Source organism: Haliotis cracherodii, unplaced genomic scaffold (assembly GCF_022045235.1).
Source record: "Haliotis cracherodii isolate W230 unplaced genomic scaffold, xgHalCrac1.p SCAF_18, whole genome shotgun sequence".
Classification (NCBI taxonomy): domain Eukaryota; kingdom Metazoa; phylum Mollusca; class Gastropoda; order Lepetellida; family Haliotidae; genus Haliotis; species Haliotis cracherodii.
Window position 1 is genome coordinate 16,623,744 of NW_027266273.1, and position 25,659 is coordinate 16,649,402.

General features: G+C 40.0%; 1 protein-coding gene across 1 annotated transcript; it reads right to left on the reverse strand.

Annotated features, from left to right (window-relative positions):
* On the reverse strand, positions 1–24,116 carry LOC139465314 (sialin-like). The gene is made up of 11 exons (XM_071247009.1): positions 24,045–24,116; positions 22,978–23,105; positions 18,587–18,882; positions 17,944–18,177; positions 17,263–17,350; positions 16,003–16,098; positions 15,690–15,823; positions 13,684–13,827; positions 8,276–8,408; positions 4,291–4,535; positions 1–341 (listed from the first exon to the last, which is right to left on the reverse strand). The coding sequence occupies exons 2-11, from the start codon at positions 23,012–23,014 to the stop codon at positions 168–170; spliced, it is 1,581 nt and encodes a 526-aa protein (XP_071103110.1). The 5' UTR covers positions 23,015–23,105; positions 24,045–24,116; the 3' UTR covers positions 1–167.
* Positions 24,117–25,659: the final 1,543 nt, after the last annotated feature.

Here is a 25,659-nt window from a genome sequence, read left to right on the forward strand (position 1 = left end):
CTTTCAAGACGGAAAACGTGGTCTCCAAACAACTTAAGATCATACACGGTTTTATCAGACACATATCCTCTCAAAATTCAAATATTCCTTGTGAAATACTGCCATACATGTATGTCATATATTTGGCGTAATATAACTTCAAATATACATATGTATTTTGTCCAGGGTTATAATTTATCTTCAGTGCTATCTTCGGTAAGACTGTCCACTGTGGTTGTATCCTCAACAGGAGGTAGAGCCCAGGGTTGTGGGGTGGTCGTAGAAAACAGGAAGACAATGGTTGACATGAGCAGCAAAGCCGCTGCTACGTAGAACGCAGACTGCCACTCACTCTGGGAACCCTGGGGAAACATTGGGATATAACGACATTTTGCCTTTGGAAATATGTTCTATCAATTTGCCATGTATGTTATAAAATGAACGACCAATGTTCTATGTTTTATCATTGGTAACGCGTTGATCAACTTGTCATGAGTGGGATATAATGCACGACCAAAGATGTTTCACCATAGCAAACGTGTTCTATCCACTTATCATATATGTTCTTAAATGCACGACCAAGGTTCTATGTTTTATCAAAACATAGGAAACACGTTCTATCAACTTGTCATGTGTGTTTTTAACTGCACGACCAAAGTTCTATGTTTTATCATAGGAAGCGCGTTCTATCAACTTTTCACTTGTGTTATTAAATGCATGGCAAAATTAACATGTTTTGTCATAGCATAGGAAAGGCGTTCTATGAACTTGTCATGTATGTTCTTAAAAGCACGACCAAGGTTCTATGTTTTATAACACCCAAGAAACACAAGTACCAGAGAATTAGCCAAACTGAAATTGAAACAAATGAATTTATTTAGTATCATGGTTGTCAAATTATTGTCACGTTGAAAATTGATACAACGGTAAAATGAAATCTGTATAATGACAATGCAACACACCGTCCTGCTTGGAGACCCCTACCAAAATTATACATCTCCTCTTCATAATCAAAGAATATATTTACATACAGTGAATGTAAATGAGCTGAAATAGTTTTGATTTTGACTCAATCATGCACAAAATAAAATGCTGTCTCGATACAGAAATACATTCACAGAGACAGCGAAAGTACATATAAGGACAAGTTGCCTTTTCTTGGTTTGGCCTAAGTTTGAAGTTTTACGTATTTCGTTAAATACATAATTATATGTACATGTACACTACACTTCTCTCTTAACTTTGTACTTCGTCTTCCTCGTATCATTTCTATTGCTAATAACGGTCGCTGATACTGTAATCAAAATATTAAATGTGTAATAAAATATGAGCTCTCTCCAATATCGCTTGGTTTTATGGGAAATAAACTTTAAAAAATAATCGTCAGAGATGACGGAAGTGCAGGATCAGTGTATGTTATACTTTTAGACATGGGTGGGTCATGCATGCATCATGCATTGATCATTCATGTTTCAGCAGCATACAACCAACAGAAGCAGTCCACATTCGCCGCCACAAGCCATCAATCAACAGAGATCAAGGCTATTTCATCCCATCCGCCAACTATGAACTCATCAAGCAATAATCACCTATCCTGTTAAATTGGCTTCATGTCCCACCTATGTATTCTCTGTCCATCGTGTTGTGACAGTATTATCCCTTTGATGTCAACACCCACCTATGTTATCCCACTCATGTATGCAATTGTTGTTACTGTTAATCCTCCACCTTCTATATATATTCTGTACTATGTCCCTCATTCAGTCAACAAACCAAATTCTTAGGACTTATTTTAGATGAACATCTCACCTGGGATGCTCACATCAAAAACCTAACAACTAAATGCAGTAAAGACCTAAACGCCCTAAGATGCCTAACTGGCTCCAACTGGGGAGCCTCCAAAGATACCCTCCTCTCTCTCTACATATCACTAATTAGATCAAAACTAGACTCCTACACTACACTTCACTTCAGGACTTAACAGGAGAAATGCCACTAAGTCTAGGCAGGGAACAGCTAAGCTTACATTTCTGGGCCGCGTCCCAAACACACCCTCTCATCCAAAACTTAATGAACAAAAACATCAGCCCCAAAAACCAAGCTCTAGATCGTAAACACCCCTTACTTACCCCAATATCCCAAAGAATAACAAACTGCCTAAATGAACACCAAATTAAAAATCTTAAACAAAACTGCAAACAATCAAATATCTTCACCCCTAAACTTAAAATACCCAAAATAGACACAACACTAGTTAGCCAAATAAATAAACAAACCGACCCAAACATAGCTAAAACTACCACACTAGCATACATACACGAAAATTGGTGTCACATTTACACGGACGGATCCTCAGATCCGATCTCCAAACACACAGGTTTCGGAGTCCATACCACACAACCAACTAAAACCACACAATCCTTCCGACTCCCAAACAACCAATCAATATTCACGGCAGAACTAATGGGCATGGCCTCAACCCTCCATAATCAAGGATCCAAAAACCACAAAAACATCCTAATACTTACCGACTCCCTAAGTGGACTGCAAACCCTCCAAAACAAAAATACCAAAAACCGACCTAAATTAATAAATCAAATACTTTATTAAACAAAAAACCTTATTGTGGATACCCGCCCACGTAGGAATATACGGTAATGAAGACGCCGATAAAGCAGCTAAACTATCCCTCAAAATCCCAGAAATAAGCTTAAACTTACCCATCTCAAAATCAGAAATTAAAAGTGTAAACAAGCAAAAAATCACCAAAAAAATGGCATAACCTATATCTAAACTCAAATAGCCAAATCAAAAAAGTACTCAGCAAACCACTAACCAAACCAAAAATTCTCCATCCATCACAAAAAATCGACGGAGTGATCACTAAACGCCAAACAGGACACACCAACCTAAATAACCACCTAAACAAATTTAAAAAAAACCACACTACAGGTAACTGCCCACACTGCAAACAACTAGAAACCCCAGAACACGCACTCATCCACTGCACACACTACCTAACACATCGAACCGCATTACAAACCACCCTCAATCTAAACAAGTCTCTCTCTCTAGAAGTTATACTAAACCCACAAAATAAACTAGAAAACTTCAGGGCCTTAGGCGTATTCTTAATCAAAACGGAACTAATAAAACGCATCTAAAAACACAATAATCTACCAAATCAAAATCACATAAACAAACAAACATCCACCATACCCAGCTCCCTTAGTTCTCCTCCCCAACCCCATCTATTCCAAATCTCAAAATTCCCAAATTCTATATAAGCAACCCCTAAAGCCCCCTTTTGGGGTGCACAGACCACTTTCGCCGCTTTCGAGAACACATTAAATGGCCTGGCCGGGCCCGTGTACGAAATACGCATCAGTCGGAAAGCGCACGTTAAATCTCCAAAGTAAGTAAGTAAGTAAGTAAGTAAGTAAGTAAGTAAGTAAGTAAGTAAGTAAGTAAGTAAGTAAGTAAGTAAGTAAGTAAGTAAGTAAGTAAGTAAGTAAGTAAGTAAGTAAGTAAGTAAGTAAGTAAGTAAGTAAGTAAGTAAGGCTTGACAACGATATCAGACAGCTATACCGAAAGCGTCGCTTTTTTTTACAGTATCATAGAAGTTGTTATCCATAAAAGTGTGTCTACCTTACACATAAACCGGCTGTTCCCAGAGATCAGAAAACGTTTAAGGCCCAATATTTTGTTTGTTGGTTTGTTAACGCCGCACTCAGAAATATTCCAGCTTTATGACGGCGGTCTGTGAATAATGGTGTCTGGACCCGACAAATCAGTGATTAACATCATAAGCATCGATTCATACAATTACGATACGAAGACATGCATCAGCCAAGTCAGCGATCCTGACAACCCGATCCCGTTCTCTTACGACAAGCATAGTCGCCTTTTACAGCAAGCATGGGCTCAAGACGTATTCAACACAGGATCTTCACGGGCCCAATAACATAAGTTGACACGAACAAAAGGTCCAGAAGCTCCAGTCGTCCCTTTAATGCAATGCTAATCATACTTTTGTTTGTTTCTGTTGTTTAACGCCCCACTCAGCAATATTCCAGCAATGACGGCGGTCTGTAAAATAATCGAGTTTGGACCAGACAATCCAGTGATTGGCATCATGAGCATCGATCCACGCAATTGAGATCGATGACATGCATCAACCATGTCAGCGATCCTGACCACCCGATCCCGTTCGTCACCTCTTACGACAAGCATAGTCGCCTTTTACGGCAAGCATGGGTTGCTGAAGACCTATTCTACCCCTGATCTTCACGGGTCACTAATCATACTTACTGTAGGCGTGAGTCGTGACACTACGTAGGGCGCCACTATCCCTGGTATACTTGCAATGGTGTTGGACACGGCGAAGAGAGTAGCAGAATGGACACGGGCGATTTCTAGAAACGTTGCATTAAACCCTCCAGTCAAGGCAAGTCCATTTAATGCCCCTGCTAAACACAGCAAGACTACTGCAGGTATTTGACTTCTACTGTCTAGCTGTGCCAGGATGATCATCAAGAAGGCATGCAATCCGCACCCTACAGACACACAAATAAACTGTTGGTGACATCATGACATATTTATGTATTTGTGTGTGACTTGTATATCATCATAATATTTGCAACAGTAGGCACAATCAATCTAAATTTATTATTTCATGTACAGTTTACTCTTATTAATTGTTAAATTTCTTTGTAGGGAGAGGTGTTTAATAGGTTGAACCTGTTCCACCAATCCCATTTATTTTTCCTGGAAATAAATATTGTTTGAATCATAAATAAACTGAAGTTAAAGTGTTGATGACATCTGCAAAAGTGTGTGATCCATGATGTCGAGTAATGGGTTTGTTACCCATATAATTGTGTTTCTGCTTTATGTGAAGACAAAGTATGTGGAAGATTGTCATCTTTTATCACTTTTGATGACACTAAAAGCATATATTACACAGCAGCTTGAACAAACTTGTGGTAACCAATTTCAAAAGAGATCAAGCACTTAAAAAGAGAATAAACACAGCTATAGTATATGTGTACGTTTGTCCTTCATTACAGAATGACAATCGTCATAAACGACAAGTATTTTTAGAAAATACTCTTGTGCACAATATCACAAACATGTGTGCATTTCATTGTGTAACTTATTTTTTTGTACACCCCCTCTGATTGAAACAACTGGTTTGACGGCCGCATCACCGCGGTAGCTAATATTCATAGAATAGTATTTTTTTCAGTCATTGCCGGTAGGCATAGTTAAATAATTATATCAATATTCAAAGGATGTGTGACAATATATTTCCTGCAGTAAAAGCGATTGAAATCTTTAAAGACAATTTAACAATTTAAATTAACATTTAACATTTACATTTGCAACCTGACGCTGCGCGTTCGGTTCAAAATTCAATTTAGCGCGGTTAAATCTACAAGTAACCTAGCCCTGCAATGAAAATACAGTATGTTTATCTCCTGAATGATTAATAATTCAACTACAAAGTGAATATCTGTCATGGTCCTGATAAAGTGATTTTCATTACATGCTTGTCTATTAACAAATATTTCATAATCACGATAAAGGCTGACAAGTTTTATGTTAATAATATATTTGACAATATTAACGTATTTTATGTTGTATTTTGTCTCTGTTAGCACATGATTAGTGGTTTAAATTATACGATCTTTCACCACAAATGGCAATGAGGTAACTATGGTTAGCTGTTTACTCGTCTTCTGTAAGATGAACAAGAAGAGGCTGGAAATTCATAAGCCAGCACATATTTTCCAGATGTTTGATACCTCTTTTGCAATTGTAGTTGGCATCACACATGAAAATATTCGAAAATGTTTTACACAAAGATGACGCCTGATGGGTTTAATCCCAAAGAAACCTTGCATGTTATATGCGATTTGTAATGAGAATACAAACCAGTCTTGTGTGATTGTAATTGCGGTGTTTTCTTGTAAATCTCAGCACAATCAAAAGCAACTCTAATAGTTTATCTCAAACTTATTGGGCATTGTCTGCTTTATAATCACTCTGGGTGGCCATGTAATAAACATAAATCCCCTGGCAACAATTATTTATTTCTAACAAATTCTGGGTAATTTTAGTGTATTACTTCAATAATTGGAATTCGATTACACTATCCAAATCTACACATTCGCTGACGACGGACTGCTATCAGTGGAAAAACACAGAGATATCTCTCAAATCTGTAAAACAATTCCGGTCAGCCCTGGACGGAGCAAATCAATGATGTACACAAAGAGGGTTCGCCTTTTCAGATGAACAAATGGTGGGAGTTCCGTTCAAGCAAAGAGGTTATGGTCACCCGAATAAAGGCTAATGAATCAAATTTGAAAACAATGTCTACTTTCTGGGTATGATACTAGGCATTGTGTATCAAGTCAACATGAAAGGGGAACTCTCCTTCTGTGGGCGATGTGCTAATCAGAAAGGTTCTGCCTACCTTCCTTCAGATATTTTTCAGGACAGATGGATTGAAGCCATGGTTTCTGCATAAAACATGTAACTGGCGGATGCCGTCGACTTCATAAATTACCTTATTGTTGTCACCTCGGTCAACGATGACGACAGAATCCCTGTGCACCTGAATCTCTATGGCATTGCCGGACCCAGAATAAACAACAAATGAGATGGCTCCACAACCACCCAAAAGGGACGCTGCTTTATCCTCCTCCCCACATCTTCAGACTCACTATATTGGTTCAGCCCCAAGACGTATACAGGGGGAATGGGTGGCCCAGTCGTCTAGGGCGCCGTCATTCGCTGTGCAGATTGGCGTCCTTGGGCACGCCATAAATCTATGATTGCGGGTTCGAATCCCGGTTCGCCCCGATTATGTTTCTAGGTTGTCAGCACCATACCCGTGCTCGTGGGTTTTACCGAAGTGGTAAACGTCTGAGACTTGCGTCACGTGGGGCTTTCCTCCCACATTAAGCTGACACGCCGTGATATAACTGGAATAATGTTAAAAGCGGCGTTAAAACCCAACTCACTCACTCACCCAAGTAGTAGACAACTGCAGACTAGGAATCGATTGTGTCTGCTAAAGGAGCAGTGACAAAACACAATCTCCTAGCTACATGGATGCAGTTGCACGTGTCATAAACCTTAGTTACTCTGACATACTCCATCACGTATTCCATTACGATCTAAGAACGAGTGCTTTTAATATTCTGTTTTATGTCTTTAGTGTCAGGTATGGACCATCGTGTCCAGTAATATTCTTGTCACCTCCTTTGTAGAGGTTTTGGGACACAGTCACATTTACCCATTATTCAAGGTAACAGGTAAAATGCAGGGATTAGCTGTGCACTAGGTCGATGGTTTAGCCTACAGACGTTTCGGCATATGTAACTTTGGGACGACACCTCCAGGTCGGTTAATCAATCTCTTATCCGAACGGCCCTAATTGTCACCTTAAATCATTGTCGACCCTTTCCCCGTGTACCAAGCATTCGTATTGTCAGTCCCTTTTGTTATCTTATGTTTATTGGTGTCATATGCTTACATCACGATACCTGAAAATATGTAGCTCACTTGATGTTAAGACTGGAAGAAGCTATAGTCTTGAGTTGGCCTTAAGAATGTTAACGGAATGGCCTAATGCACCATGTTACAAGTGCCGTGAGTGTTTCGGTGCAGAATCGGTCACCGAGGACTCTTTCCTGTCGTGTCATGCGGGTTGGATGATTGTCACATGTGACTTAAATGTGTGACATCGTACACGGAGGGCGAAGATCATTGGTCTACAGTCATATGTGTGTCACCAACTATATACGCCACCAATAAAGTTAAAAATATATACACAAACGTACAATGATATATAAACATTTAAATTACTAGGGGAAGTGATTTGAGCCCGGGGAGTCATGTGGGCTTAAAAGAGTGGAGTGGTCTGAACCTAGGGGCAAGTGATCTGAGTCGAGGTTTAAGATCCTCCAGAGTGATCTCAGCCTAGGCTCACGTCACTCTTAAATGAGTAGCACCGGAGTTTGAGTTGGGGCTCATACGTCCGCCGTCTTATACACAACGTAAAATCAATATTCTTTCTCGAACAATATTTCTATGTATATGCTTCAGCATTTTAGCTGGTCTGCATCCATTCCAATGTTAATTGGATTCCACAATTAAACGAACGTATTAGTACATAACACCAGCCCACAGATGATTTCTATATATGTTCATTATAAATGTTTGTGTCCAACTATATTGAAACAGTTACAGTACCTACATCTAAAATCTAAACATCAGTTAGTACCTAGAGTGTTCATAAGCTTCCTTGCGTTGTCGCGTGACAGAAATTGCTTCCGAATAACTGCATCAGTTAGCCATCCAGCCAGGAACATCGACAGACCAGTGCAGGTGTACGGCAGCATGACAAGCAAACCATTCTGTCGGTGAAGCAACACAATACATGAGCATCCTAGAAACTGTTGACAAGTAAATCGCCATAACACTCAAATGGAGAAGTATTGTTGATCGTCAACATGTGGAACAATTTGCGCTGGTGTTCCTTTTTTTTGACGTTTTTGTCGTAAGTTTCCAGAGGAAAGGTATTAGGTTTTTATAAAAGGCGCCATTTGGTATACAGGAACAAAAGGAAACAACCATGTGATCAAAATAATTGTCCAATGGAACTAATGAAGCACCATCAGAGCTACAAATATTATACACAGAGAACATTCAGAGTTCATATTGGGAAGCACTGTGACAAATAGTATTTCCCTGAATGGACAATATAATGATCAAAATGTGTTAGACCAGTGAATCATGCTTTACTGTCGTTGATTGTTAGCGGGAACGTTTGCGTGTTTGTTCACAGATATTGATTACAATTTTCAAAATTATTATGTTTTTTTGTAAAGCAATACACTGTGTTGTTTCTCTCTGGAGATGACCCACAACATATCGAACTTTATGTTCTGACCCTGTCGCGCATTACCGTTTAACAGAACGAAGTTGTCAAATATAAAACCAGTCTTAAGTCTAACAATCGGAAGAAGGATGCATGGCAATATTTATAGAATTGTGTATCCCGCTACCATACTCACCAACTACAATACGCACCCGCTAAAATACACACCTGGTACAATACGCACCCGCTACAATACTCACCAACTACAATAACTTACGATACTTGCTAACTGCAGCAGGATTTACACCACCGGTTCAGCTGCTGGCGATTGTAGTCAATTTTAGTCCTCAATTAAAATTCACAAATAGACTACGATTAAAAATTACGGTAGGAATAACAAACTTTGAATGACTTAGTCGTATTAAACCCTCTCAGGGGGGGACAATGATTTTACGCTACTTCATCCCCCTCCGAGGGCACAGCCACAAACAATCTCGGTTAACAATTATACACTACCATTTCGTAAAAATAACTATGTACATCAAAATTGATCAATTAATTCTATTTCTTTTAAAAAAATCTATGATTAAATGAGAATTTAGATTAAAATTATCCTTCATGGATGACACTTTGAATATTGATCCCTTGTCATGACAAAATTAATACAGTCAAGCAGTACGTGCTTGACTGTGATTCTCTCATCTCAAGGGAAACAAAACGAAGGACCCTCACCTATTAATACATATTCATGTGTATATCGTGAATAGCCAATATGACATCGTCGTAACATGATCTCTTTAAATCTAGACTGACAACCCAAGGAGGCGTAGCCGATAGTTGACTTAATTTGATGTAATTTATTGATACCTACTTGGGTGTCGCACTTCTTTTGCATAAGATCTCGGTTGTAACATCTGGCCACAGGTTTATAATCACTGTAAGGAAGTGGAAGTGTGTTGCCTTTTATGCCAACATGACTGGGCAACCAACAAAAAACGATGTCGCATTGGCCAGTTGAAAGATCATTATAAAGTTCTAAAATATTTAAAATAATTGGATGTTTAGAAGAGACATTTTTCAGTGCCTGAAGACAAGATATATAATCAGACAAGATGATAAATTGTTGCAGACTGTCTTTGAATGTACCAAGGCTGGAAGAATAGCATTGGCCTCAGCAGTGAAAACAGAGCTATTGTTTGATATTCTAGGTGATAAATGTTTCGATCCAACGACAGTGGCACATGCTACTTTGCGACTGTCCTTAGATCCATCAGTAAAGATTGAACGGTGAGTGTCATATTTATTTCTTAATTGTACATATTCATGTTGATATATAAGTTGATTTGTGTCAAATATAATAAATAGGGTTAGGCAAACGTCAACTTCTGGCCTCACCAGCTGCCAGGGAGGAGCAGACAAGAGCTGATATGGGCAGATTACATCTAGATCTAGATTAGCAGCAATAATATGTGATTTGATCCGAATTCCAAGTGGTTGAACCAGCTTTGGTTTCCTCTGAAACAAATCTTCATAGGGGGGATGAAAAACGGAGTCATAGTCAGGATTCGAAGGATGGGAGTGTCATCTAGTGATCTATTGAAGAGACAATATAATACGGCGTTTTTTCAAAGAAGGTTCATCAGCTTCGACATAGAGGACGTCAACTAGGGAAGTTCAAAAAGCACCACGGCATAGTCTTATTCCTTGATGGTGGATTGAATCTAGCTGTTTTGAATTACTCTTGCAAGCTCCAGCATACACAATGGAGCCATAGTCCAAGTTAGAGCGGATAAATTATCTATATAAAGGAACGGGAGTGGTCTGATCCCTTCCCACTTTCAATTTGAGACGACTTTTAATAAATCTATGACCCTCAGGCATTTAGTCTTTAAATATTGAATATGTGGCAAAAACGTCAAATGGATCTTCGAAAATCAATCCAAAACATTTGGCTTCTTTTACAACCGTAATTGGAGTGCCATCTAAAGTCTCTATGGGTTCTTTTATGACAGAAATATATACAATTGATCTTGGTCTGCGAAAACTAAAAAACATTCTCAAGCCACCATTCATGAATTCTATTTAGACACAACTGTCACTGTCTTACAACGACATGAAATATTAAAATCACCCACAAACAATGACCCATCATTTTGAGTCATAAAACACTTGAAATAAACTATTTATTTTATACTAAACAATAAAAAATAAAAAATAAACACTTTAAATAAACTATTTATTTTTATACGAAACAATACAAAATACTGCCCCATGGAAACCCCCTGATCCTGATTATAATGTTATAATTATCAGACAGGGTAGATCCAACACGAAATTGTCTGTCTGTTAACAACTGCGACACAAATTGAGGCAAGCGGCCTCTTAAACCAAAGTCATGTAAATCTTTTAAAATACCATGCTTCTAAGTGGTATCATAAGCTTTTTCAAGATCGAAAACGATAGATACAGCATGTTGTTTATTTACGAAAGCATTTTTAATAAATGATTCTAAACGATCCAAATGGTAAATTGTACGTCGGTTTTTACGAAAACCGCATTGGGTAATTATTGACCAGATTGTTGGTTTCTAAAAACCAAGCTGATCTATTAAAAACCATGCGCTCCATGTTTTTTTAAAACACAGATAGTTAACGAAACAGGTAGATAATTTGATGGATTTGTATGATCCCTGCCAGGCGTCGGTATGGGTACAACTATGGCATTTCTCCACGAAGGAGGAAAATGTCCTGTTGTCTAAATATCATCAAACATATTTAGTAGTGTTGCGATATAATTTTCAGGCAAGTGTTTTAAGAGCTGATAATGGATATTACCAGCACCAGTTGCAGTATCATGAACTTGTGCTAAAGCAGTGTGTAGTTCATGTAGAGAAAGTACCTTATTATAATCTTCGCCATTGTTAGAATTAAAATTAACTTTTTTTTGTCTCTTGTTTTTTTTATTCTTCTGAAACTTTGGATTGTAATTTGACGAAGAAGAATGTTTAGCTAAAGTTTCACCCAATTTATTTAAATATATCAAATTTTCAATCAATAAATTATGAATGAATGATGATGAATGCTAATTTTGGAACCTTTTCCTTTGGTTTTTGTATCATGTTCCATACCTTTGACATAGGCGTGCGTGATTTTATTTTGGAAACAATATCCTTCCGAGACTGACGTTTATTGTGTCTAAAAGTTCATCGAGCCTTGGCAGAACTGATTTTCACATTGTTTAAATTATGAACAGGATTATTTCTCTGTCATCTTCCTAGTACGCTTTCTAGCTTGTTTGCATTCGTCACCAAACCATGGTTTCCGAATATGTGGTTTCAGTTTGTCAGAGGACATTTGAATTGGGTCAGGAACATCCATGAAAAGGTTTGATTTCAATTTGTCAGTACATATGGTCAAAAATAATGGCCGGTTTGCCTTGGAAAATTTCCACCGTGTTGAAGGTGGATCATCAGTGGGATTTCCAGTTGTAATGGTCACTCCCACAAAGGTCACCATGGACCGATCATTCAAATTCATTATATCTGTTTGAATCTGTGATTGACAGAACTAAAGCTGGAGTATGTTCCAGTTGCAGAATGCAAATATATAATCTTGTGCTAATAACTGTACTTCATTAAAATTATTCCTGGGTCCTCTACAGTTCCACTGAATTAAATTAGGTGATGGTTCATGGGTATTCTGTGGGGTATCTTTCACATGTACGTGAGGATAATGGACTCCTATTCCTGTGTTCTGAAGATGGAGTCATCTCCATCTCAAGATTTCAAAGGAGCTATGAACCTCAACAGTTATGGGTACCTCTACAGGAGATCAGATCTTGGACGACTGTTTAAGATTAAGTCGTTTTCGCTGTTTCTTTGGCATGTCAACATGTACATCAACAGCAACCGCTAGTTGAACAACTGTGACTGACAAACGGTCTGGGAGGAAGATGTTGTCATAGTAGACTGACTGTCAAAATCAGTTTCCATGGTAACTGTGTTCACTGGTTGTTCAGACTTTATCCAAGTGAAATCAGTTGATCATGAAATAGAACTTGTTCGAGGTTTTCTTGTGACAGAAGCTTTGTAAATAATAGTAGGAGATGGCTTTGCCAATCAGGCCAGGATTTGGAGGAAGACAGATAGAATGAATTGTCTTTGATACAACAAAAGGATTGATTTCGAGTGTCTCTCCATTTGTAGATTCACAGCTATAAACCTTGTCCAAGTTTCTTTGCTTTGAAACTGAAACATCATCATGAAATGAAAGATGATCAGCCTCTAAACGCTTGTTTTGTCATTTCTGACCGCCTTCTGGCATAGGACTCAAGGCAAACGTGTTCATACAAAGTTTAACATTCAAAGCCCAAATACAAAATCATGTAGAAAATTAAACAAGGAAGATTCTAGCACAGGGTTTGACATGAAAAGCTGATTGATAGAACCGGGCCAGTTCTACCACCTGTCAAGGTGAAGTCAGGGTCAAAGTGGTGTGTTGGGCAAGGGAACACTGTTCCTGGCTCCAGTGCCCTCAACCACAAGAATCCCGACACAACAACCCACAGCAAACGGGTTGCCCAATTCGGTCGCCAATTACGACCAGCAATGGTTTGCTGAGGACAGATTGTTATCTACCCCGGGACCCCATGGGGGTTATGATACACAGATCTGATCATACAGAAATGAGTTCAAACTTCGTTTTCCCAAACACTACTTCATCTCTTTTACTTACAGTTTTATGATATTCCTAAGTCATTTTATGGTTGCCAGTCATCATCTTTGTAAGGTCGTGTATAATATTTCCACCTACCGATTGTATGTCGAAATGCATGACTTCATTGAAGTAACTTGGAAGCTGAAGCTGTAGCATGTAGTAGGCGTAGTTGTACAATGTGTGGGTGCAGATTAACGTCCACGCCGCCCTCGACTTCAGCATATCACTCCATGGCATCTTCTGCACAGACAGACATAGAAAAAGGGACTAGTACATCAGAAAACACGTGAATGACGTACATTATGAAATGAAGGCTGAAGTTTATTACATGGCATTGATGTATCCGTATCAGATTAGGTCTTCACCAAACCATGCTTGTCGTAAGAGGCGACTAACGGGATCGGGTGATCAGGCTCGCCGACTTGGTTGATGCATATCATCGTATCCAAAATGCGTAGATCAATGCTCATGATATCAATCACTGGATTGTCTGGCCATGTCTCAATTACATTGTATTTACAGACCGCTGTATTTACAGGCCGCTGGAATATTGCGGCGTTAAACAACAAACAAACAAACAAAGATGTACCTGAACTAAACATAAGAGACCGCCTCACGTTTCATATTTAGATCTATGCATAAAGAGTGTGACAAAACACTCTCCAGTATAAGATAAGAGGGATTACTTCAACTTTCCATTAGGTCGAGCATTATTCCTGCAGTTCCAGCCTTTGGTGCCAAGATTTTACAACGTTTGAGGTACGATGGAGCCTGTTCTTTCCACTAAGATTAAAAGACCCGGACGACTCTTGCTCAGAAGTTATTTAATCAAGGTGACAACATGAAGGCCTCAGTAAAGATTTCAAAAATGTTATGGTGGACATTTCCAAATTTGAAACATGAGTGACACAAATTATGTCCGATATAATTCTTTATGTTGACGTGTACCTTTTGTTAATTCAACTTGCCTTAGCGTGTGTTTGTGACGGGTGTCACCTGAGGGGTAGGATACGTTCACCTTAGTAATTAGTATGTCCGATTTAGTATATGGTTAAAATGAAATTATCGTCAGTATATCATGAGTCTGTAAACACCATGTTCCTAAATGCCTATTTCAAAACACCGTCCGTAATACCTTAAAGTAGTCGTTACATTAAAGTACTTTTATAACGAACACGCTTATTTTTTAGTCCCGGTCATTTGTTGCCTATATGCTGTATATATGCTTATAACGAACTACGGTTATTACGAACTAAAAATAGTGGTCCATTTGAGTTCGTTATAACCGTAGTTTACTGTATTTATAACGACCGAATAAAGCTGGTTACAGCGATAGGGACCCAAGCAGGCCCTCAGACCAATCAGTGCTCAGATTACATCGGTGGTATGTTTCGTGCAACATGAGCCATGACCTTGCGACCTCTAACTACGCACTGCTTCAATACTGGGTCAGGCTCGCTGAAAGTTCATCAACTGACTAAGGCTCATTTGACTTCCATGAATTTATTTTTCTGATTATGAAAAGAATTGTGTAGCTTTTATTATAATTATACATGGTCTCATTTCATTACCTGACTTCGAATCGACACGCGCCACTACTGCTGGTCACTCATCCATGAGGACAAATGTGGTGTTTGATAACAGAACTAGTGTCTCTATGGCGGAATCCAGGTTGAACATGCAGGTAGTTGGACCAAGTCTCCGTGATGCGTCAAAATTATTGGGGTATCTGAAGCGTTTGCCTGGTGCTAGGAAGAGCAACACGTTCAAAGTATCCACAATGAAAAGGGTGGCCTTTTTTTGGAAAACCTAAATCTTTTGGGAAAGGTTTCTCTTGTTACTGGTATATATGTGAGTACAATTCGCTAAATTTGTTGCGTGAACGTGGGCTAGGGTCCTTCTCTTATAAAAACAGCCAAAAGGATCATCGTGCAATGTGCGTGCATCAATATTGACATTATCACAATAAATAAGGTTTGTGATATTAATGCACATAACGGTGATGGAGATTAAGACGGTGATGGAGATTGAGATGGCGATGGTGATAATAAAGAGCAATTGCGTTCGATGAATTGGTTTCGTTTGTTTTCAATTTGGCATACCTTCTTCACATGGAGCCGTGATTTGGTAGTCTGTTCTATGTACGTTTTTTCAGCCTTTGAAATCCATGGATGGTCATGTGGTTTATCACGCGAAAGAAACATCCATGATAAAGACCATGCTACCCCGAGGCCCCCTGGAAAGTAGAAAATTTAAAATGTTGCACTGAACTAATGTATCCGTGATATTCCTTGAACAATCTTCGACATACATACAGTAACCTGAAGCGTAGTGTTTATCTTCAGTTTTACGTATGTTATAATTTAATTGAAATACACAATGAAAGATTATCTTCTATGCGTTGCCAATACGCACCTGTTACATAAAACACTGAAGGCCATCCGCCGTCAATACCAGATCTGCACAGGATTCCAGACAGCGGGAAGACCAAAGCAATTCCAACTTCACCACCTAGCACGCATTGCATCAATGTACAAAAATAAACCAAAATTCAACAACACATGAAACATATTTAAATATGATTTACTTATAAAACCGGGGCGGTCGGGTAGCCTAGAGGTTAAAGCGTTCGCTCGTCACGTCGAAGACCCGGGTTCCATTCTCGACATGGGTACAATGTGTGAAGCCCATTTCTGGCGTCCCCCGCCGTGATATTGCCGGAATATTGCTAAAAGCGGCGAAAAATATAAAACTCACTACTTATAAAACCGAATGCCTTTATATGCAGTAGATCCTGACACAAACATTAGGGAATAACTCAGTCAGTTTGAATAGTCCGTTTGCGACATAACATTATAAATGGTATAAAATCAGATTTTCTTGTTTGTGTTATTTTGGGAATGAATATTGGAACATCCAGCTAATGATGGAAATGTGCTTAAAGTCGGGGTAGTTGTGTCAGATGTTGTAGTCGCTGTAGCAGTATTAGTTACAAGAACAGTAGTGGTTTGTGTTAACACACTGGACGCGAATGACGTTCATGAGCAGCAGTGTGTGTCATTGTTGCTTAACCCGCACTCAGCAATATTCCAGCTACATAATGGTTATCAGTGATCGAGTCTGGACCAGACAATCCAGTAACTGACATCATGAGCATCGGCCTAAGAAAATTGGAATACGATGCCATACATTAGCCAAGTCAATGAGCCTGACCACGCGATCCCCTTATTCGCCTCCTACGGCAAGCATGGGTTGCTGAAGACAAATCCGACCTTTATCTTCTCGAGTGTGAATAGCAGTAACACATGCATTGTTCTAGTGGGAAATGACACTTAATTATCAGCAGGAGCAGCAATGGTAATGGTGCTTCAAAGTTGGCTAGCACCTTATGTAGTATACCTTTCTGATACCAACGTATTAGGAACAATAGATTCTTCAAGCAAACTGATGTAGTCGTTATGGAATTGAAAAAAACATGCCCATGTGTTAATCGTCAAATGCGATACCTTGAATCATTGTCATTTTGACTTGGGTGCAAAAATGAATCCAGAAAGCAGGTAGCAATGTGTACAATACTGACTTAAAACAGATGCACATGGGTTGATTGAAATCACTACTGACCACGCGACCACGCGACCGTCATAGTTATGGACATGGTTTTGTCGTTTTGCTTACCTGCAAATGCTATACCTTGTAACGTTGAGATTTCTGATTTGGGTGCCCAGTGTATCCAGAATGCAGGAAGCGATGTGCACAATACAGACTTAAAAACAGATGAACATGGATGTTTGAAATCACTACTATAACCCAAGCCCGGGCCAGGATTACCAGAGGTTGATAGCATGAGCAGCAGTATGCGCCCCGTGTACAGTGACGCACAATCCGCCGTCATACAATTCGAGTGTTATTAGTCAATTCCCATCACATTTCAAGCTTGGTATAGCTTATCGAGCCCATACATTTAATCAACTATTTGCATTTTTCATTTCTGTATAATAATGAATTGTGTAGAATACAGAGTACATGTGTAAATTTTCGTTTCCTTGACTATCATAATTATAAGTCGAGTGTTTTACGTAGCATCTATTTTCTAAAAAGCAAAAAAACCCAGAACCAATCTTTTGATTTTTTATCACAGCTGCTCCAGTTAGGAACTTTATTATAGCAATCAGGATGTAGAACCAAGAACCGGTTTACTTGCCTTGTTTGTTTTAATAATATCCTGTATATAGACTTACTTAAAATCAAAATATAAAACTTTTCTCAATTTATGCTGACAAATATAATCACAACTAATTCCTATAAAGTTGTAGCTCTATCTAAAATATATATCAAACCAATCAGGACGGTTCTCACCACAAATGCGCCAGTTAGAATCCTTATAAAAACCAGGATGTAGACGTTGTTTCGGGCAGCAACGGGTGAAAACAATGTTGATGCAGAGCACAGAATAAATCCTATGCCCATGACTTTTCTGGGACCAAATCGTTCGGCAAGCAGCCCACAGGGAATCTGGAGGCACAGGTATCCCCAGAACATTGCACCGAGAATGATACCTTGCATGTCTTTGCTCCAATCAAACTCCCCCATCTATAAATACAAACAAGACATCACTGTATGCTTAAATGGGCGTAAAGATGCTTATATGTCATGTTTTAAATGCCCTGGAGGATGCGAGCTTTGCTAGAAACCTGACTGACACGTGTATATGTCTGCTAGACCCTTTGCCGCAGGTTTCATTTAAGCGGTTATTTTGCCGGCCCAACCAAGGATTGACATCGACATCTTGTGCAAGACAACAAACACCTGTGCTGGTCTGCTATGGCAGATCAGGTATAGTAATATTGAATAATCAGGTGGTTTTGGCTTTTTACTATACACAGGTCATATGTATGTTTAATGTTGATGGTATTTAGACTTAATTGACTGTGTCTGAACATAAGAAGATAAGTGTTAAACGTTTACAGCTTGTATATAACTTATTGAAGAAGATTCTTACCTCAGCACCATCATTGGTAATCCAACTGCCAATCTGACTAGAATTGCCAGATTCGTAGCTGTAGTTTGAGTGATCATCGCGTAGGTATATATTGTTTGAATGACGTGTGATCAAGTTAGATAACGTTCTGTTTGTTGGTCTTCCTCCTAGATCCTGAGAGTAGCTAAAGTTGCTGTGCGGATGGCGAACCATACACACAATAGTTAAGCCGAGATTCGCTCGCAGACAACTCCCTAAAACCATTCCAACTGACAGAAGTACGGCAAAATAGTAGCGACACTTTCCCCGTGGACATTCTGAAACAATGAATTATAATAGAACAATATATATTTCGAGTATGTGCTTTGACCATTAAATATTAAAACGTTGAGGTAATAATACAACGACACAAGGTACACGTGTGTGTGTTAGCGTACATGTGTATGTCTTACGTTTGCCAGATACTACTGTAACACTCGAAGACTCTTACAGGAGCAATGTACATGATATTATCCGCTATCCAAAATACTGCACGTCTTACGTTTAGTCGATACTGCAGTATGAGACGTAAGCACTGTCGGGGAGCTCTGCTCCTGAGACCAGTGTGTCATTAAATAAGAATATAGTAATAAAAGAAAAACGTGGTTAAAGTTCACAGTTTTATTATTATCAGCTAACTGTAACTAAAGATCTAAAGTATCAGGACCCCCATTAACACTGACTATGACCACTGGTTCATAATCATGAACAAATATACAAGCAGTTTGGCTAAGTAGCTGTACATAACAGCTATGACATTGGACAGCTTAATTCTAACACTCTGACAAGACACATAGACATTGGCTCTGACCACTTAACGTCTCACATGAGTGAACAACCTCGGCTTGGTTGGACAGGGAGATGTAAGCACTGATGGCCTACCACTAAAACATTGTCCCTTGAACAAATAAGATCAACGAAAACAATATAGCCCTAATACAGGCTAAAGTCGCTTAGACTGATCAAGAACATTCTAGACCTTCCAAAATGCAGGTGCTTTACCTACAGAGTATCTAGACTCAAGGCAATAAAAAGGTACGTGACCGAAAGTGTAACTTGACTCCCAGTTGTAAAAAAGTTTCTGACCAAAACTAGGCAATCCCTCGAAAAAGTGGTTATTAACGGATTACTAGAAAACATGTCAGAATAATGAGATCTGATTGGTCCACGTGATCTTGATAAAATACTGTGCCTCAGCAGGGGAATACATCTCTTATACCCCGCCACGAGCAATGCAAGCTGCAAGTGGATATCTGAGAGGAAGAATACATCTTTTATACCTAGTTTCAATGCAAAAAGCCGCTCGCGTTTCGCGATTCAATGGAAGTCACATGACATAGCACATTTGAACCTCAGCACAATCGAACAGCTATTTTCTATCAATTTGGAATTTATGTTAATTCTTTTACACTGTTACATTAAAACACGTCGATAAGATAAATTCGTTGTCGCAGGATCTCTCGGGGTACATGGAGTTTTATGCGTCCCTCCTTAGGTTTTATACCATTCACCCTAGGCAATAACTTTATCTTAGTATCACCGGAGTAAGTCAGTATAATATTGAAAACTTGCCGTGCAACGCCTGACGCAGTTAAGCTGCAGTTGTCTGCCTTGGTCGGAGGCCATTCAGCCGTCTTTGAATCTCGTCCCACATGTGCTCAATGGGAGTTAAATCGTGACTGAGGGCAGGCCACTGCATGGTTCTGATACCATTCTGCTGGAGGAAGTCTCTTGTTGCTCTCGAAGTGTGGGCACGGGCGTTATCATGCTGAAACTCGTGGTTGCGGCGACGTGCCAAATGAGGTATGGCGTGTGGTCTCAAGACTTGATCAATGTACCGATCTGCTGTGACACCATTGCCTCTCCCTGGACCGAGGTTCGGGAAGACCACAGGGCCGACCCCACACCATGATGCTTGGACCACCCCACGAGCCTCTCAACTCGTCGACTCACGGTGTCCGCACTTATGTGTCGCTGTTGTGTCCCCATGGTCTGTCGAGCAGTTTCCGTAGCAGTAACAAAGCGATCTTGAAGATGCTGTCGCACAATCTAACGATCCTGACGTCGGTTGGTTACCCTTGGTCTTCCACTACGTGGTCGGTCATCTGTAGTGTCGGTGGTCTGGTACCGTTGCTGGAGCCTATATATGGTCCTTACGTGGACTTGAAATGCATTGGCTACTTTCCAGGCGGTTTGTCCAGCTTGCAATCGCCCAAGGGCATGTGGTAGAAATTCAATAACGAATGAATGTTATCCGATCTGGGTGGATTTTTATTGGGCAAGAAATGTGGGAACGCATGTGCATTTCAATTTGCACGGATCTCACGTGCATCGGGTTACCATGGCCGTTGCCGTGATGCGTTTGGGCAATCGGTCATCTGCTTTGTTTTTTTATCAACAAATTTCATATTTCCTGACAAGGTAATGTTAAATTTTAGAAACTTTGACAGAAATTACCCAGATATTTAAATGCCAACATTTCAGGCAAAATGTTACTTGGGGTGACGTTATTTTGCGGTTCAGTATATATGCTCTCTGCCTCATAGCATACATTCAACTGATGAAGGAGTAAACATACTCCGAAACGTTGTGTTCCTTATAATAAAGAAGTTGACATCCATATATTCTCTTCCTTAAGCATGGGTTGTTGAAGAAAGACCTATTCTAACTCGTATCGTCACGGGTCCAGAGGGGGGCACAGGTGGCCAAGTCGTCTAAGGCGGGTTCGAATCCCGGTTCGCCCCGATTATGTTTCGAGGTTTGTCAGCACCATACGAGTGCTCGTGAGGTCACCGAAGTGGTAAACGTCTGAGACCTGCATCACTTCGGGCTTTCCTCCCACATTAAGCTGACACGCCGTGATAACTGGAATAATGTTAAAAGCTCACGGGTCCAGAGATTTCTTATAGGTATGGTAATGGATCTGTCGCTTTTATTTATAGGCGTCATTGAGCGGTGACCCTCTCTCGCGACAACTGCTATCAGTATGCCAGGGCACGCTCACACATATTTCCTGGCATGGGGCTTAATATTGATCTTATGTATCTTTTCTTATTAGCATGTGTATTGAGGTAAGGTGTTAGGAGACAGATTAAATATACACGTCTTAAAAATGGTTATGACGAGAACGCAATTCTTTTGGGGCAAATGTGATACAAAGGGAGATAACTAAGTGGACCGCATTATTATTTATGGATGTTCAGCTCGCTCGTGTCTTTCACATGAGACGCAAATGATTCGCACTGAGTTTGTTTTCGGGAAAGAAATAACACTGATTAAGTGTAAGTATATATGTCAGCTTTGTTGCGTAGACGTGTCAGCTTTGTGCCTTAGACGTGTCAGCTTTGTGCCTTAGACGTGTCAGCTTTGTGCCCTAGACGTGTCAGTTTTGTGCCTTAGACGCGTCAGCTTGTCAGCTTTGTGCCCAAAACGCGTCAGCTTTGTGCCCTAGACGTGTCAGCTTTGTGCTTTAGACGTGTCAGTTTTGTGCCTTAGACGTGTCAGCTTTGTGCCCTAGACGTGTCAGCTTTGTGCCTTAGACGTGTCAGTTTTGTGCCTTAGACGTGTCAGCTTTGTGCCCTAGACGTGTCAGCTTTGTGCCCTAGACGTGTCAGCTTTGTGCCTTAGACGTGTCAGTTTTGTGCTTTAGACGTGTCAGTTTTGTGCCTTAGACGTGTCAGTTTTGTGCCTTAGACGTGTCAGCTTTGTGCCCTAGACGTGTCAGCTTTGTGCCTTAGACGTGTCAGTTTTGTGCCTTAGACGTGTTAGCTTTGTGCCCTAGATGTGTCAGCTTTGGGCCTTAGACGTGTCAGCTTTGTGCCCTAGATGTGTCAGCTTTGTGCCTTAGACTTGTCAGTTTTGTGCCTTAGACGTGTCAGTTTTGTGCCCTAGATGTGTCAGCTTTGTGCCTTAGACGTGTCAGTTTTGTGCCTTAGACGTGTCAGCTTTGTGCTTTAGACGTGTTAGCTTTGTGTCCTAGACGTGTCAGCTTTGTGCCTTAGACGTGTCAGTTTTGTGCCTTAGACGTGTCAGTTTTGTGCCCTAGACGTGTCAGCTTTGTGCCTTAGACGTGTTAGCTTTGTGCCCTAGATGTGTCGGCTTTGTGCCTTAGACTTGTCAGTTTTGTGCCTTAGACGTGTCAGTTTTGTGCCCTAGATGTGTCAGCTTTGTGCCTTAGACGTGTCAGCTTTGTGCCATAGATGTGTCAGCTTTGTGCCTTAGACTTGTCAGTTGTGTGCCCTAGAGGCGTCAGCTTTGTGCCTTAGACGTGTCAGCTGGCATGTGTGTAACCCAACTCACTCACCCACCAACAACAATTGTTTGCGAAACGACCACTGACACAAGGTAATTCTGAAAGCGAACAGTGAACGTACCTTTGTTTGTGTATCTTCGTTCCCCTTCCGTCGCCATTTCTTCACACACAGGTATTCAGGTTGTAAGAGCTCATCATTGTAATTCTATCAAAAGTGTTTCCCGTTGCCAGACATGAACCGAATTGTCCCTATGTAGAAAATCCCGCAGTAAGAGTCACGGCCACCCTACAAGCTTAAGTCTATGTAAAGTGAGTCGTATGGAAACACAACTGTTGTCAACTATTGAGATCGGGTGGTCGGCATTGTAACATTATACTCAGAGGTAAAAGGTATTGTCACGTAGACTTGTGTTTACTTTTAAAAAACATAATAGAAATGTTTTGCATTTGAACCAGCGAAAATGTTTCAAAGAAACAAGAATTGAGTGATATTCTGATGACGTTGTATCAGATGTTCTCTTTAAAAGGACATAGCCATTCCCATATCCATGCCACTCTATGCAATCTTCGTTGATGAGTGCAGAATTTAGTAAAACACCACTTCTGATCGTTTTAAAAGTGGAAATGTAAGATGGTGAGCCATAGAAATGCTTGAATCGTGAACTTCGCAGCTACACGCCGATTTCAGCCAAGTAATGTTTTGATAAAGGTCGTAATGTTTTTGTCAAAACTAATTTTCAAGAGCATACTTTCTTTTGCCCGGCAGTTTAAGTGTAGTGAAATCGTGCGTACGCAATAAGAGAATGCACGATCCATCGCGAGTGCTTTACAGCAAATAATTGTGGTCCATATATATAATAGACCGCCTACGTATAAGTGGTCTAGTGGTGGAGCGTCCGCCCAGAGAGCGGAAAGTCCGGGGTTCGATCCCCGGCCGCGTCATACCAAAAGACGTTAAACGGTGGTACTTGTTGTTACCCTGTCTGGCACTCGGCATTAAGGGGATAAAACAAGGCCTGGTCTGCTCAGGGTCAGAATACTGTGTCTGAGTGGGGTATTCTTGTTAAACTGTGGCATGGTATCTATTCTAAACCATAATATCTACGGAGTGTGGTGAATGTATAATTGTGAAGATCTTATTGACATTGGCGAGATACACGACGTTTAGGCTCCCCACGTTGTACTCACGTGCTCGTGGGAATTATGTCCACTGCTTAACTGATCCTTTAGTCAGATTGTGGCTTTGAGTTGAGTGTGAGAGACGTCCAGTCGCTCGTGTTTCAGCTTCATGACGATTGTGTGAAGGAGTCACATAAGCTTGTGCTGACTATCAAGTGTGTCACTTAGGTGCCTGGTAATCTTAGCAGATTGCTTCTGAACTTTACGACGCTGGTGTGAAGGTCACCTATGCTGGTGTACACTCCATGGATGACTTAACTTACCTTGTAAACCGAGTGTTTGTGAGTGGGAGCGGACACTACTAAGTCTTGTGACAGCCCAAAGACAAGCCGAAAGAGCGTATGGTGGTGATTACAATAATATCATATATATTCACATCACAACCATCACAGGGGTGGGTGAGTGCAAGACATGTACGTGACTCGGTTAAGGAATATGTTTCTCATTTTCTTTCAAACAACTAAATATGTTTAGTCAGGGTGCCTACAATGCTTCCCGGTACAATTAATAAAAAATGTCGTTGAATGCATTTGCTATCCGTTATTGAGGTGCATAGTCTTTGTCGCAACTTTTCTGTATCGTACGGATTTGTATAGGTCGATTACGAAGGCATGTAATCCGCACCCACCAGATGAAAGCAAATAGCCTGTGAGTTGGGTTTAATGGCGAGACTAGACTCGAGTTAGTTGGCAGACCTGGTATGTTTGGTTCAAACCATCTAAACCACAAAATCATCTTTTGTTTGTAATTTTACAGTATATTTTCCATATCAATCTGATAGTTAGTGGTTATTCTGTTTGTATAAAGACGAAGTCTAGAGGTCATTTTGACACCCGTCACAACACACAATGTCTAGGCATACACGTAGACCGGAAAAAATGCCAAAACATTAAGTACAGATCCCCTTTTTAACGCAGAGTTCTGAGTCTAACTATGATGGATTGTGTTGTTCGAATTTATTGCTAAATTAATGTTTAACATAATCCCTCTACTCTTCTCAAATTTTGAAAAAAGGATAATACTGTATACATGCAAACTGTTAAAGATGTACTATATGTCCTTCGTAATCAGGTTCAAACCTCTTCAGACTCGACTCGAATGTGGAAGATCTTTAGAAAGTGAACAGATATTTGAGTCGTTTACCATCTTGGTGAAACCATGACAACTGGGATGGTGCCGATAACCCTGGAGTGAGTGAGTGAGTGAGTGAGTGAGTGAGTGAGTGAGTGAGTTAAGATTTATAGTCACATCGGCAAAATTTTGAAAAAAGGATAATACTGTATACATGCAAACTGTTAAAGATGTACTATATGTCCTTCGTAATCAGGTTCAAACCTCTTCAGACTCGACTCGAATGTGGAAGATCTTTAGAAAGTGAACAGATATTTGAGTCGTTTACCATCTTGGTGAAACCATGACAACTGGGATGGTGCCGATAACCCTGGAGTGAGTGAGTGAGTGAGTGAGTGAGTTAAGATTTATAGTCACATCGGCAATATTTCAGCCATATCGTGACTAAATCAAGTTTTACATTAATAATACATAAATATAGACATTAAAATCTGTCGACAAAGGACAGTAAAAACACTAGACTATCACAGGTGTATATTGTAAAACCAGCGTA

What these genes read in the sequence shown, in the direction of transcription:
- LOC139465314 (XM_071247009.1), bottom strand. Translation starts at nt 23,014, where the DNA reads ATGGCGACGGAAGGGGAACGAAGATACACAAACAAAG. An exon ending in ACAAGGTATAGCATTTGCAG is followed by an intron (nt 16,099 to 17,262) that starts GTAAGCAAAACG and finishes AATGCGTGCTAG; the next exon opens with GTGGTGAAGTTGGAATTGCT. An exon ending in TTCAGTGTTTTATGTAACAG is followed by an intron (nt 15,824 to 16,002) that starts GTGCGTATTGGC and finishes TCTACTTTCCAG; the next exon opens with GGGGCCTCGGGGTAGCATGG.